A 13188-nucleotide genomic window follows, 5' to 3' on the forward strand; every position below is an offset into this window, starting at 1 on the left:
GACTGTGTCAAGGCTGTTGGCAAATAGCACGTGGGGTTAAGTGTAAGCACCTGTGAGAGTTCAGTTAACTACCTCACTACGGTAAGAGTTAAGGCCATGCCTAGGAAGGGCCTTGGCCAAAGCTGCCTCAGACCTTTATCCTGGAAATGAGCGGAGTAGATATTACCCCTAGTGATACTGCCACCTGTGTCAAGACCTCAGCTTTTCTGCAGAGTACCTCTTTGAACAAGACTTAGCTGAATGAGGGGCCTCAAGTGGTGCTTCCTAAAGGATGGAGGTTGGTGAAGGTGGCAGGATCTCTCTGGGACAGTGGTCACTAACTGAGTGGTAGAACTCAGCTGACATTTCAGGACCTCTTAGTATAATTCTTGGTGGTTTGAGCCCTGAGTTCCTCACCTGGTGGAGGGAAGGAGTCCAAACTACATGACTGGGGTGTCTTCTAGGGTCTTGACTTCATGGGCCTCAGAAGCTTGGTATCCTATTTCGTAGCCTTCCTTCCAAAGAGTGCTGATGTAACTAAAAGGATATTTGATGGGCTCCCTCTCATTTGCTCCTAACTTCGTGAATAGCTTCCTGATGCCCCTGTAACGAGAGGTCATTCTGGGCTGAGTCAGGACAAAACCTGTTCCTATATGGGAATATAGTGGACAAAAGCCCTACCTCTTGAGTGGTTGAGATTTTTCTCCTATTCTTTGGTTACTGCCAAATAAGCTTTCTTCACTGATGTCAATTTATTTCAAATCAACTCAGATAGTTAGCTCTTTCTTCTCCCTTTCTCTTGCTGCTTATGACTCTGCTTATGACCCTGTGAACCACCCATACAAAGACACCAGGCAGAGTGTGGGGTCAGGAAAACCCCACCACGGGGGCCATTGTAGGGTAAAGAGGTCCAGTTGCATCACGGAGCTTGGACATAATCTGAGACGAGGATAGGTGAATTTTTAAATAGAAGAATGAAGTCTTTAACGTGGGCTGAGAGAGGGAGGGAAATGGTAGTCTGGTTGAATGACCATTATTTGGGTCTGAGCTTCTGTGACCTCTAATTTCAGGACACACCTTTCTCATCCTAAACAAACATAGACTGTTCACTGGGAAAGCATCTCTGAGCAGCGTCTGGGTCTGGCTGCCTTTGTTGTGGCTAGGAGAAGAGATGAGATAAGCCCTAGGGAAAAGGAAGGAAGCTGAGGTTGCTGGGCAGAAAGAGCCTAGGCCCAGAGGGAAAACGAGCAGACAGACCTTTCTTCTTTCTTATTGCTAAGAATGATTCAAGTTTGAAAATTCTAGAAATGGGGGTCGTGAAGCCTTCCATGTATTGTTATACTCAGCTAATGTTTTGTACCACACAGAATACCTCCCAGCATATATACCTGGAGGTGGCATGGTGGAGTAGACAGGGTACTGGGCTTGAATTTTGGAGGCCTCAATCTCCTTTAACTAGTTGTGTAACCATGGGCAGTCTGTAACTGGAGTCTCAAGTTCCTCATCTGTAAAAAGCAAGTTTTGAAGTTCCCTTACAGGTATGAACCAGGCTCAGCTGTTAGGAATTCACATCTCTTTTATAAACTGTATGGCAACTGGATTCAAATTGAGTTTTATTCATTCTTTCACCTAAAATACTAAGGGCCTACAATATGCAAAGCCCCAGACTGGGCCTTTGATAAGCTCAGTTTTTCCCCTCAGACTTTGTCACCCTGCTCCCTATTGGAAGCTGGCACATCATTTCAGTTCTTCTCTTGTGAGCCATCTTGCTCACCAGCGCCCAGGAGGTTTTCTGGAACAAGTAAGACATGCTGGAGGCCTCTGTCATCCATCTTCTCTCTGCTAGTCCCCTCCCATCAGGTGGCCCAAAGTTGTGCTCCTTTCACCCCGCCAACATTATTTTCTTTTGTACCTTAAAAAATTACACAATTAAGCGAGAATACATTTTCCCTGTAAAAACATTTTAACAAAATACATAAAACTAAACTCCTCTTGACAATTCCCAAGCCTCCCAACTTAATTCATTAGAAAACTCAGCCATCCCAAAGAGATGGCAACAGGCTAAGGTAAGGATGGGAATAAGGTCTAGAGGTTTCCAAATGCAAGCCTAAGCAATCACCGTTAGGATCTAACCTGTAGATGTGAGCATCGACCTCTTTAAATAAAGGGCAAGGTGACCAAACTGGGCCTCAGAGGCTATTCTGGTGCTGGGAGCCGGAAGTAGCAACTCCAGGCCAATCTGTTTTTTCCCAACCCCATAGCTACGGGAGCTTGACTTTATGATGCTGGTGTGTCCTGCTGCCTGAGATAAAAGTCAGGTAGTTCTAAGTTCAGGTAATGGAGGTTGCACAGGGGAGGAAGATTATAAAATCTGAAAAGAGGAAATGGGGAGAAGGGTGCCTTTGATGCCTGGCCAATGTTCCTGATTACAAAGGCAAAATTGTAGCAGGCAGTAAAGTTACCTGTCCAAGGCCTGGGTGAAGGTCTGTACGTGGAATCAGAGAAGTAAGAGATTATTGTGGCATGGGTGGGGAGAGGAGGGTGCTGGGAAACAGGAGATAGTAAAGAATTGCTTGCAAAAGCACACACCCCAAGAGGAGGAGATCCTACGGATAAAGGAAGACCAGCATTAAGTTCGGGGCTCAGTTGAGCCCTGGAATGCCCTTTGTGAGAAGGTGATGAGATCACATGGCCTCCTTCATGGGAAGGAGGCGGGCTGAGAACTGGAAGAGCTTGTTCAGTGGGGTTTAGAGGGCTGAGCACAGGAGGCAAGTGACCGTGGATAATGAGCTGTCCCAGACTGCACCTTGTGGAACGCTGGCTTTCAGAGGCACTGTTGACGATCGCCAAGGGAGAAGCAGTCAGAAAGGGCTTTGTCCCTTCCAGGAATAAGGAGGGATGCAATAATAAAAACGCCTACCATTTAATGAGCACTTATTGAGTGTTGGGCTCTGGGCTAGGCACTTATATCCATTATCTCCAGTCATCAAGATAATCAGGAGGTATTTTGTTCCCATTTTGAAGGTGAGGAATATGAGGCTCAGAAAGGCTAAGTAACCTGCCTAAGGTCATACAGGTAAATAATGGAGTCAGAATTTGAACCTTAGGTCTGTTTTGGGAGGAAGGGAATAAAATCAGAACCAATAAGTTTAAGCAGGAGGACAGAGACATAGAGAACAGATTCAAGATATTAAATGTAACACATACCACTAAAGGACAGTACACACATCTTTATGTAGGTGTATAAAATGTATGTGAAAAGCTGAATTCTCAGCCAGAGTGGCCTGGACCCTGAGAGCAAGTCCTCTTAATTTGCTCTGCAAGGCAATAACTGGGAGAGGGGTGTCCCAACTCCTGGCCTTCCAGGAAGACGCAGATACCAATCCTTAAGCCTACCAAGTTTCCAGGAGCCCTTCCTAGCCACACCCTCCCTGAATCCTGGAAGCCCACTTCTTTTGGCCCTCTCCAGGTGTCACTGAGAGGACAGGTGGCCCGATGTAGAAATCATGTTTGCATCTTCATTATTAGGAAACCTTGCACCCCAAGGAGGCAGATGCCTTTGGATCTGTTTTCTTCTCAGGGGCCCTGTTCCCAGCTGAAAATTCCCTAGAGGAGGGGGCAAAGACAGCCTCTGTGTTGCACCCAAGGAAGACTAACTCTGCCTTGCTAGGTAATGAACAGCATCCTGGTTGAATGGCCTTTGTTTTTATTTTTAATCTAAGAGTACTCGAAAAATTCTCATTGTAAAAGAGTCAAACCATACAAAACTGTGTTGAGTGTGGTTTTCATGCCACAAATATGACTATACAAGAAATATCATGGTACTTTATTTTCTTTTTATCAAATTAAATCTGGCTTGAAGGTGCTATCCCACTAAGTGGGTGGAAATTTATTTTCGTGGGAGCTTCCCCCCACGGAGCAGCCAAAACTGAAATATCTAAGAGACCCATCTGATATTTGTCCCTGCTGGTCACCACAAATATGCCCATTGCCCAAGCACAGCTGTTGCCTTGAAATCCATGTAGGCACATCTTCTTTGCCAGGGTCCATCTTCCTGATGTCTACCCCATCTGGGGTAGACACAGGCTGCAGATTCCCACAACTTGGCACATCCCCAGGCCCCTCCCCACATCCCTCAGGATTCCAGGGACACTACTCGCCTACACACACGGTCCCCCATACACACTCCTTTCTGCCTTCAGGACACTCACATTTCCTCAATGAGTTCAGTCTTTCACAAAAGCCAGGAAGATAGGTCTTGAGCAACATTTGCTTTTGGCAAATGCTCCTGAGGCAAAGAAATAGAAGGCCAGACTATCTTCTTGGAATGGGAAGAGGGAAAAGACACAGAACAAAATATAAATAGCTCTCATTCTTTTTTATTCTTCCACAACAGCAAAAAATAAAACTCACTTTAATATTTCAATATATTATCCTATGATTGAAATATTCAAAGCAAAACACCAAAGTTTCTCTTCACCATCTCCTCTATAATTCCTCTCTGAAAGCCACCATTATTAGGATTTTGCTGTGTATTGTGTTATCTTTAAAGTTAACTGTCGGGCTGCCCCTGTGGCTTAGCGGTTAAATGCGTGCGCTCTGCTACTGGTGGCCGGGTTCGGATTCCGGGCGCGCACCGATGCACTGCTTCTCCGGCCATGCTGAGGCCGCGTCCCACATACAGCAACTAGAAGAATGTGCAGCTATGACATACAACTATCTACTGGGGCTTTGGGGGGAAAAAAAAATAAATTATAATGTTAACTGTCAGTTGTCTGGTTTTAGACCTTCAATATTTAATTTAAAAAAATATGTAGCAGGCACTGAAGGGGCAGCAGAGGTCAACCATAGCCTGAAGGAGAGAGGGACAGAAGCAGGCAACTAAAATACCGGGGAATAAGTCTATGGGGAAATACCAGGTGCTAAGGGGACCCAGAGGAGAGGCCTCCAACCTATCCAGACAGAGCAGCAAGTGCCGAAAGTGTTTGGGGACATGAAACAAGTTGTTATTTCTGGAGCATGGGTTGCCAGAGGGGAAGATGTGTGGGAAGGGAATGTAAGCTGTGAGCAAGGCATGAAGGCATGAGCCTCAGAGCAGGCAGAGCCTTTTAAGCTATGTTTAAAAGCTCAGACTTTATTCCAAGAGCTATGAGGAGCCTTTTAAGAGCTTAAAGTGGAAGAGTGACACATTCAAGTTAGCATTTTAGATCAGTTTGGCTTCAGCGTAGAGAACTGAGTGGAGTGAGGTGACCCCAGTTAGACTTCAGTCAATTGGAATAGCAGTGATGGTGGCCTGTATTAGAGTAGCCATGGTGGGAATGGAGGAAAGAGGACAAATGAGAGAAATGTTCAGGAGGTAGAGTTATTAGGATCTGGGGATTGGCTGGTATTGGTGGTGGTGGTAGGGGGAAAGCAGACAGAGGAGACTAGGGGGACAACATCTGACTTGGGTAGCAGGTAGATAGTGGCTCCAATCTCTAAAATAGGGAACACTGGAGGAGCGGTTTTGAGAGATAAAACAATTAGTTCAATTTTGAAATGCTGAGTTTGAGGTGTCTCATTTAAGTTTCTTCAGGTAGAAACGCCCAGGCCCTACCTGTTGGACCTGTTGGACAAAAATACCTGGAGCTCAAGAGAGGTCTAGGCTGCACATATGTAATCAACGACCTCTATGTGGAACCTGAAGCCAGGGGATTGGCTGGGGTCACCCAGGGCCAGCATGGAGAGTGAAAAGAGAAGAGGGCCTAGGGCAGAATCCTGGAGGTCACCACCAGTATTTCAGGGACTCCTGTTTGGTCTTAAGGAACATATCATTAGGAAGGCAAATTTTCTTGGTAGTGAGTTGGGGGAAAGTATCATGTTTTCAAAATCAGATGGAAATTGTTTTTAATTTTTTTTCTTTATCCTACTTCTTTCCATTTCTTCTGCTCTCAACTGTGTAATCCTGGGTATATTACTTAACTTCTTAGTGCCTCAGTTTTCTCATCTTTAAAATGGAGACAATAATAGTTTCTACTTCATCAGGTTGTTATGAGGATGAAAAGAGTTAATACACAAAAGTGCTTAGAAAAATCACTGGCCCACAGTATTTACTCAATAAATGTAAACTATCATCGTCATCATCATTCTTAGCATGGACAATGGAAGGATTGACTCTGTGTTCATTTGGAGTTAGACTCCCGAGGATGGAGTCAGACAGAGCTGGGTTCTAATCTTGTGTGACCTTAACTTCTCTGAGCCTCAAGCTTCTTTCTCTTCTTTAAATGGGGATGATCACACTTACCTTATAGTGAGATAACATCTAAAGGCCCTGGCATGCCACAGGGATTTACTAATGGTTAATTTCCTCCCCTTCTCTCTTCTGTAATTGTTAATTCAGGACCATGGAAGTCCGGTGACACCAAGTTTTTCCCCCTCCACCTGTCAGAGGATATGTATCCTACAATATAGCCTGCTCTGTACATGCTGGTTCCCCCTGTGAAGGCCTGGGGGCAGAGTGCTGGCTAAATGTTTGCAAATCCTTCTGTAAAGACTATTCTCCAAAGTGACTTTCCCCTCTCCCAATTGACCCTCCGGTCAGTGAGAGGCATCTTGGAGTCATGAGAAATCTGGACCCCGGGTAGGAGTCGGGGAGCAAGCAAAGCAGTAGACTTCTGTGGCTGCAATTTGTTATTCCTGGAGGGAGCTCTCGCATCTCTTATTCTGTTGGAGCAGCTGACGTCTGACTCCTCACCACACTGACTGTCCTCTGTGGTCACCAAGGAGATCCTTCTCAAGTGCAGATCTGTGGTCCCTGCTCCATGGGACCTTTCCATCCTCATCTCTTGCCTTCCCTGTCACGCCAGACCTAACAGCCCTCAGTCCCTCCCAACCCCTTGCCTCCATGCCTCAGCACAGGCCGCTTCTTCTGTCGGGAATGATTCCTCCCCCTTTTTGTTGGTCCACTGGGTGAACACATACCTATTCACCTTCCAAGGAAGCACTCAAGTCACCTCTTGTGAAAACATCTCTGCCCTCCTGCATGGGATTGTTAGTCCCCCCTCCTTGTGCCCTCCCACAGGCCCTTGAATAAACTTGCATCATAACATCGCAGTACAATGTGTTTGCACACTTGCCTTCCGAGCTTCTTTAAGGCACAGAGCCTATCTTATTCATTGTCAACTCCTCAGTGCATTGTACAGTACCTGGCACCAAGGGGGCCTTCAGTGTTGGTAGAATGAAGAAATGAATGGATGCGTTGTTGGACAGATGGGCAGACAGACAGACTAATGGAGCTTGTTGAGACAGGGGCTACAGCTTCATTGAAGTGAGAACAGCCCCCAACCTTATGCCCCAGCCTTTTTCTGGGGGTGGGGGTGGTGCATAACCTTTCTCCCACACTAAATCTTGATCACAGACTAATAATCCTTAAATTTTGGGAGCAAGGCTACAATTCAAAGCCAGGTAGTACATATGCATTGAGAACCTACTGTGTTCAAGGGCCTGCAGGGATACAGTGAGAGGAAATAGCCTGAAAGTGCTGTCACAGAGTGACCGCTTCTAAATCCATCATCAACATAATCATCTCTGCAAATTCAACATTCTCTCTGGTTCCTCTGATGGGTCTTTCTGGAAGTCCTTTAGACTTCAACAGCAATGGAGAGGAAAGTGTGGGCAGCTCCCTAGTAGGAAATCCTCTTTCTTTCCAGGATACATTGCATGTCCACAGTGTGGGAGTCCCTGGCTCATAGGATTATCCAGGGCCAAATAAACCATACTTTGTTCTTACAGCACTCTGGGAAAATTAGATTCAAATGGGCATTGGAATCACCTTGAATGAGAAGAGAGTTTCATCCTTTTGATGAGGGCATCCTCTGGTCTCTGGTAGCACAGGTTGGGTACTTCCCTTTTAGTTGTTGCTCAGCACCAGCCCAGCTAGAGGCACAGGGTCTTGGACTGGACCTGCCATACCCTCAGAGCAGATGGGCTATGTTGGCTCCATCTACACTGCATCATTCCTGGGGACAGGATGAACTCCTAGGAATTGTGCTGTTCAAGGCTTAACTCTTAGCCAAGCCTCATCCCGAAATAGTCTTGGCTCCCTGTCAGCACCCTGCTTAATCCAAGCCACATGAGGGATGGGAATCTACAGGGCGACAGCTGCCTGGGGGCATTCTGCGGAGGCAGGAGCACTGCCTTTGAGGAGCAAGGAGGGAAGGCAAGATTCTGAAGATACTGATATAGGAACAACTGGGTTTTCTCTTAGCCTGGGGTTTGGGGAGCAGGTAGAAGAATTAGGCGGTGAGAGAGGCTGGGGCAGAAGAGCCTTCTGCGTCTGGTCAGTTTGGAAAACCAGGGCTTGAGCGTTGTTGAGCAGCTCTGCAGTAGGCTCTTCATTTAGATCCCCCTTTTGGATGCCCCTCCCTCCTGTCTGCCCCACTCCATTTATCCTTGGCCCTGGCACTCCCGAAATGACAACCGACAGTTACTAGCTTACTATGAGGCCATCTAATAAGAAGGACCTCTCTTCCGGCCCAGTGGTGCAAGCGGTTAGGTGCACGCCTGCGGTGGCCCGGGGTTCACCGGTTCGGATCCCAGGCGCGCAGCGACGCACTGCTTGTTGGGCTATGTAGTGGCGGTGTCCCATATAAAGTAGAGGAAGATGGGCATGGATGTTAGCCCAGGGCCAGTCTTCCTCAGCAAAAAAAGAGGAGGATTGGCAGATGTTAGCTGAGGGCCGATCTTCCTCACAAAAAAAGAAAAAAAAAGAAGGCCCTCTCTTTCATAGCACCAAGAGACCTGCCTGGTACCTGCCTAGAACAGCGGAGAGGTGCTTGGCTCTCACAGCTCACTCCTTCTGTTCCCTAGAGCCTCCCTAACCCAAGTCTTTCTCTCTCTTTCTCTACAGTCCCACCCCCTGTACCTGTGTAACGCCAGTGATGACGACAATCTGGAGCCTGGATTCATCAGCATTGTCAAGCTGGAGAGTCCCCAGCGGGCCCCCCGCCCGTGCCTGTCACTGGCCAGCAAGGTAGATTCACACTTGACCCCACACATGCTCTGAACTTCGCTGAGCTTCAGGCTGTGAGAGGCCTTTGTGCTGTCTGTCCCCTTGTCTCCTTAGAGTGATATGTCCAATTCACTCAGGTTTTCCTAACCCATGACTGGTCTGAGAGGTGGAAATCCAGGCCTCTGTCCTTTCCCCAGCAACCATCTACCAGCAGAACACTTTGACTGTCATCCAGGACATGTGCTGCACCCCATCTCCTCCCCCATCACCTGGAAGTTCCTAAACCCCTTCCCCTGCCCAGCATCAGAGTAAAGAGGGGGTCTGTTGGAGGGTTATTCCATCTTTCGTAAATATTTACTGAGCACTGTGCAAGAAGAGCAGAAACAGAAGCCATTGCTCCTACCTTTAAAAGTTCACACTCCTCCCCTGAGATTGCAAAGTGGTGGCCCCACATTTCCACAGGGCACCATTGGCTGGAGCTGGCGGCTGCTGCCTTTCTGTAGCTGTGGCTCTCTGGTTCACCATGTTCCCCACTGGCCTGCTACCTCCAGGGCCCTGTAAACGTTTGCATCCATGACCCCTACTTTAACTTAGTTACTGTTTTCTGTGTGCTTACCATGTGGAAGGTGGGACATGGGACAGATTCTTTATACATATTACCTCACTTGCTTTTCACAACAATCAGGAAAACTAGACGTTATTATTCTCTATTTGATGTATGAGGCAAGTGAGGATCAGAAAACATAAGTAACTCGCCAGGGTGACACAGCTAGGAAGGGGTGGAGTTGAGATTTGAACTGAGCCTTGTCCACTTCTCAAACTTAATCTCTCTGCTCTGTTGCCTCCCATTATGGCTGGAAAAACTGAACATATGTGAAAAGATTCTCATGGTGACATAAGCCAGAGTGTAGTTAGATTGTGCGTGACACAGTCAGGTGGACTTGGGGGAGGGGTCCTCTTCCCAGGGGTGGTGAAAGAGGAGCGTGACAGCCCAACCTGTGTGCCTGCTCATTGCACTCAGGCCCAGATCCCCTGGGAATTTCCTGATCCTCCTGAGAGCTGGGGAAATCGAGCCTTGAGTCTCAAGGAAACGGCCTGGGTTCTTACCTGATCCCATGGGGGTGGGGATATGGCAGGATTCTGAATGTGGTGCCCACAGGTAGGTGAAGATATTCTCCCAGCCTGGCCATGCTGATGCCAAAGGGGGCTCCAGGGGAGGTGGGAAGCAGGGGCCAGGACATCCCTGGAGGCGCTGGAAAGTGTGGTATCGCTACAAGGCTGTGAGGGTCCTTTATGGCAGCAGAATTTTGTTAGGCTGAAGCTGCCCTACTTCTGGATATTTCATTTCTGTTGTTTTACAAAATGTGGGAAAATGTCATTCATTTATTCATTTAGCAAATGAGTGCTCAGAGTTAGGTAGTGTGTGAGTGTGAGTGTGAGTGGAGTGTGTGTATTTGTGTGTGAGAGAGAGAAAGAGAGAGAGAGACGGGGGAAGAAGGGTTCAGAGAAACTCTGCTGTTCTACAGCAGTGTGCGATTTCACATACACGTGAACACTTGTCAGCCTTAAGGATGCATCCACAAAGGAGATTTTCCTCTCAGCTCGTGGAGGACCACACTCCTGTAGGAGAAATGAGACATGCGCACAGACTCTGGGAAGCAAGGAAAATGTGGTCACTGCTTTGAGCACCCACCCCTACTTAACCTTGTTGGGCCTTCGTTTCCACCACCATCAACTGGGACTTTTATTTCCTACCCCAGTGATCACTGTGAGGATGAAATAATGTACGCCAAGTGCCAAATAGTGCCTGAGCTAAAACAAGCACAAAACCAAAAAACCATGGGGTTTAGAAGAAACACCTTGGCTACTGCCCTGTGACCTCTTTTCTTTTGAGGCCTCTGCGGTCACAGCCTCCTCTCACGCTCACTCCTTGGCTTCTCCTCACCTGGCCCCCATCACTCGAGTACCTCATTCTCTAGTGGGAACTGCTCTAGCCCCGGGCTCTCCAACTGGTCTGGTCCAGAGCTTCCCTCAGGTCTCATCCTTTGACCTGTGCCACGTGGCTCCAACCTGGGATCCCCTGGCCCAAAGGAGGTCTGTGAAGGTAGTAATGTGGGTCTTTGAGCTACTTCCAATATTTCAGAAGTCCCACAGGCTTGACTAAAATACTCATGTCTGCCTTTGGTTGGAATTCTGTCAGTTCAGTGTGTTAACACAAGCTATCTCATAGGAAAAGGAATTGTATGTAATAAATGCAGTTTGTTTGGTAAAACTTTTTTTTTCAATATGGAAAGGTGGGTCCTTGATGAGGAAAGTTTGAAAACAGCTGACCCCGATCAGCTCTGCTCTGGCATATTGATTAGTGTCGGTGATGCCATCACCATTGACAGAGCTGGGGCTCTGGAGCCAGACAACCCTGGTTCTGAAGCCTGGCTCATCGACTGCTCCTCAGTTTGATCTGGACATTTTAGCTCACCTCTCTGAGCCTCTGTTTCCTCATCTGTAAAAGGGGAATAATAATGGGACTTACATCATAAGGTAGTTATGAGGATTTAATGAAACAGTACAGATAGATGCTCTTAACCCTATGCCAAGCACATAGCAGTCACTCAATAAATGATTGCAGTTATCACTGTTGTCATCATTGGCATCATCATCCCATATTTTTATAGTTAACAAGGTTGGTTTTTTTCTCTCATTCTTATCTCTCTTGATCTCTGAAACCCTCACCATAACTCTTCTGGACTCTTCCATTCTTTCACCATCACCACCACCCCCTCTCTATCCAGTGACCCAAATTGCTTTCTGTTTCTTTATTAGCAACTCCACAGCCATCCTTGTGATAAGCCAGGCCCTTATCACCTCATGCTTGGAGTAGTGCAGTGGCTTTTTGCCTGGTGGAAGCAGCTGGCTCTGGAGGCAAGCAGACGGGTGCAAGCCCTGCCTCTCTTACCGTAAAGACCACAACTTCGTAAACAGGCACTTGGAAGGCCAAAGTCCTGGGTAGGAATCCTGCCTCCAATGCTTATCAGCTGTGTGACCCTGGGCAAGTTATTCAGTCTCTCTGAGCCTTGGTTTCCTCAACTCAAAAGTAAGGCTGATGACTGTCTTGTAGAGTTGTTGTGAGAAGTAAATGAAATCATATATGCAAAGCACATAGTAATAGCTGACATAATAGTAACTAATAGTTAAGGAACACTTACCATGTGCCAGGCACTATTATGAGGCTTCACATGGATTAACTTAAAGTCCTCAAAACAACCCTATGAAGTAGGTCCTATTGTTATCCCCAGCTTACAGAAAGGAAAACTGAGGCCAGTTAAGTAACTTGCCCAAAGTTTCACAGCTAGTAGTTGGTAGCAGATTCAGGACTCAAACCTAAGCAGTCTGGGCAGAGTGGGTCTCAATAAAGGTTATATCCTTTCTATATCCTCCTACCCTTGCTTTCAAACCCAGATGAACCCCTCCTCTTCTATTGAATCTTTCCTGACTGGCTCAGCCCCGCTAGCCCACTAGGAGCAGAAATCCCTTCCTTCTGGCACACTGCCAGGGTTGCTGTCCATGCTTTCCGCACCTGGTTTCATGGAGTTGCCTTGGTGGGAGGGGAAGCCGAGGGTACATCTTACCCCCACCCCCACCCCCAAGCTCAGCTGACTTTTATCTGTTTTGTATATTGAAGATTTGTGTCAGGTTGTGTGTGTGTGTATGGTGGTAGAGGGAGTGGAGGGAATAGCTTTTTGCAGTGAAAAAAGGTTTGGAAACTCTGGTCTGTTTCATTCATTTGTACTCTAGAATGTTGTTATCAGCATTATAATTTTATGTATATGCCTTGCCTCCACAGCTAGATTAGGAGTTGTTCTGGAGGGCCTGGCCTTTCCTGGCTTGGTGCCCTGGGTACAGTAGGTGCTCAATTTTCGATGAGCAGGAGATATACAGAGACTGTCACTGTGTCTGGAGAGGAAAATCTGAGGCCCAGAGAAGTGCATAGTGTAGTGTGGAAGTCCTGAGTGTGTGGGCTCCCATTGCTAGAGGCTGTGGGCAGCCTTGCTTTCTGCCCCTAGGGGGCTGGCTGACTCTGCAACTCTCAAAGAGGTCTCTGCATTCTCTTTCTAGGGAAGACCTGCCCACCTCTCTGCCTTCCAGATTCCAGTCTCCGAAGAAGTGCTTCTTTTTCTCCCTCCCTCCTACTTTCTTGGGTGCAGGTGGACTGGAGGGAAGCA

General features: G+C 47.2%; 1 protein-coding gene across 1 annotated transcript in view; it reads left to right on the top strand.

Moving 5' to 3' along the window:
• The window catches only part of RNF43 (ring finger protein 43), a 60638-nt gene that overhangs the window by 35531 nt on the left and 11919 nt on the right, over window positions 1–13188 (top strand). The window contains exon 2 of the mRNA XM_058560575.1: window positions 8867–8989. Coding sequence (XP_058416558.1) covers window positions 8867–8989 — 123 coding nt within the window. The remainder of the gene's footprint in view (window positions 1–8866; window positions 8990–13188) is intronic.

Source organism: Diceros bicornis, chromosome 18 (assembly GCF_020826845.1).
Source record: "Diceros bicornis minor isolate mBicDic1 chromosome 18, mDicBic1.mat.cur, whole genome shotgun sequence".
In the NCBI taxonomy this organism is placed as follows: Eukaryota; Metazoa; Chordata; class Mammalia; order Perissodactyla; family Rhinocerotidae; genus Diceros; species Diceros bicornis.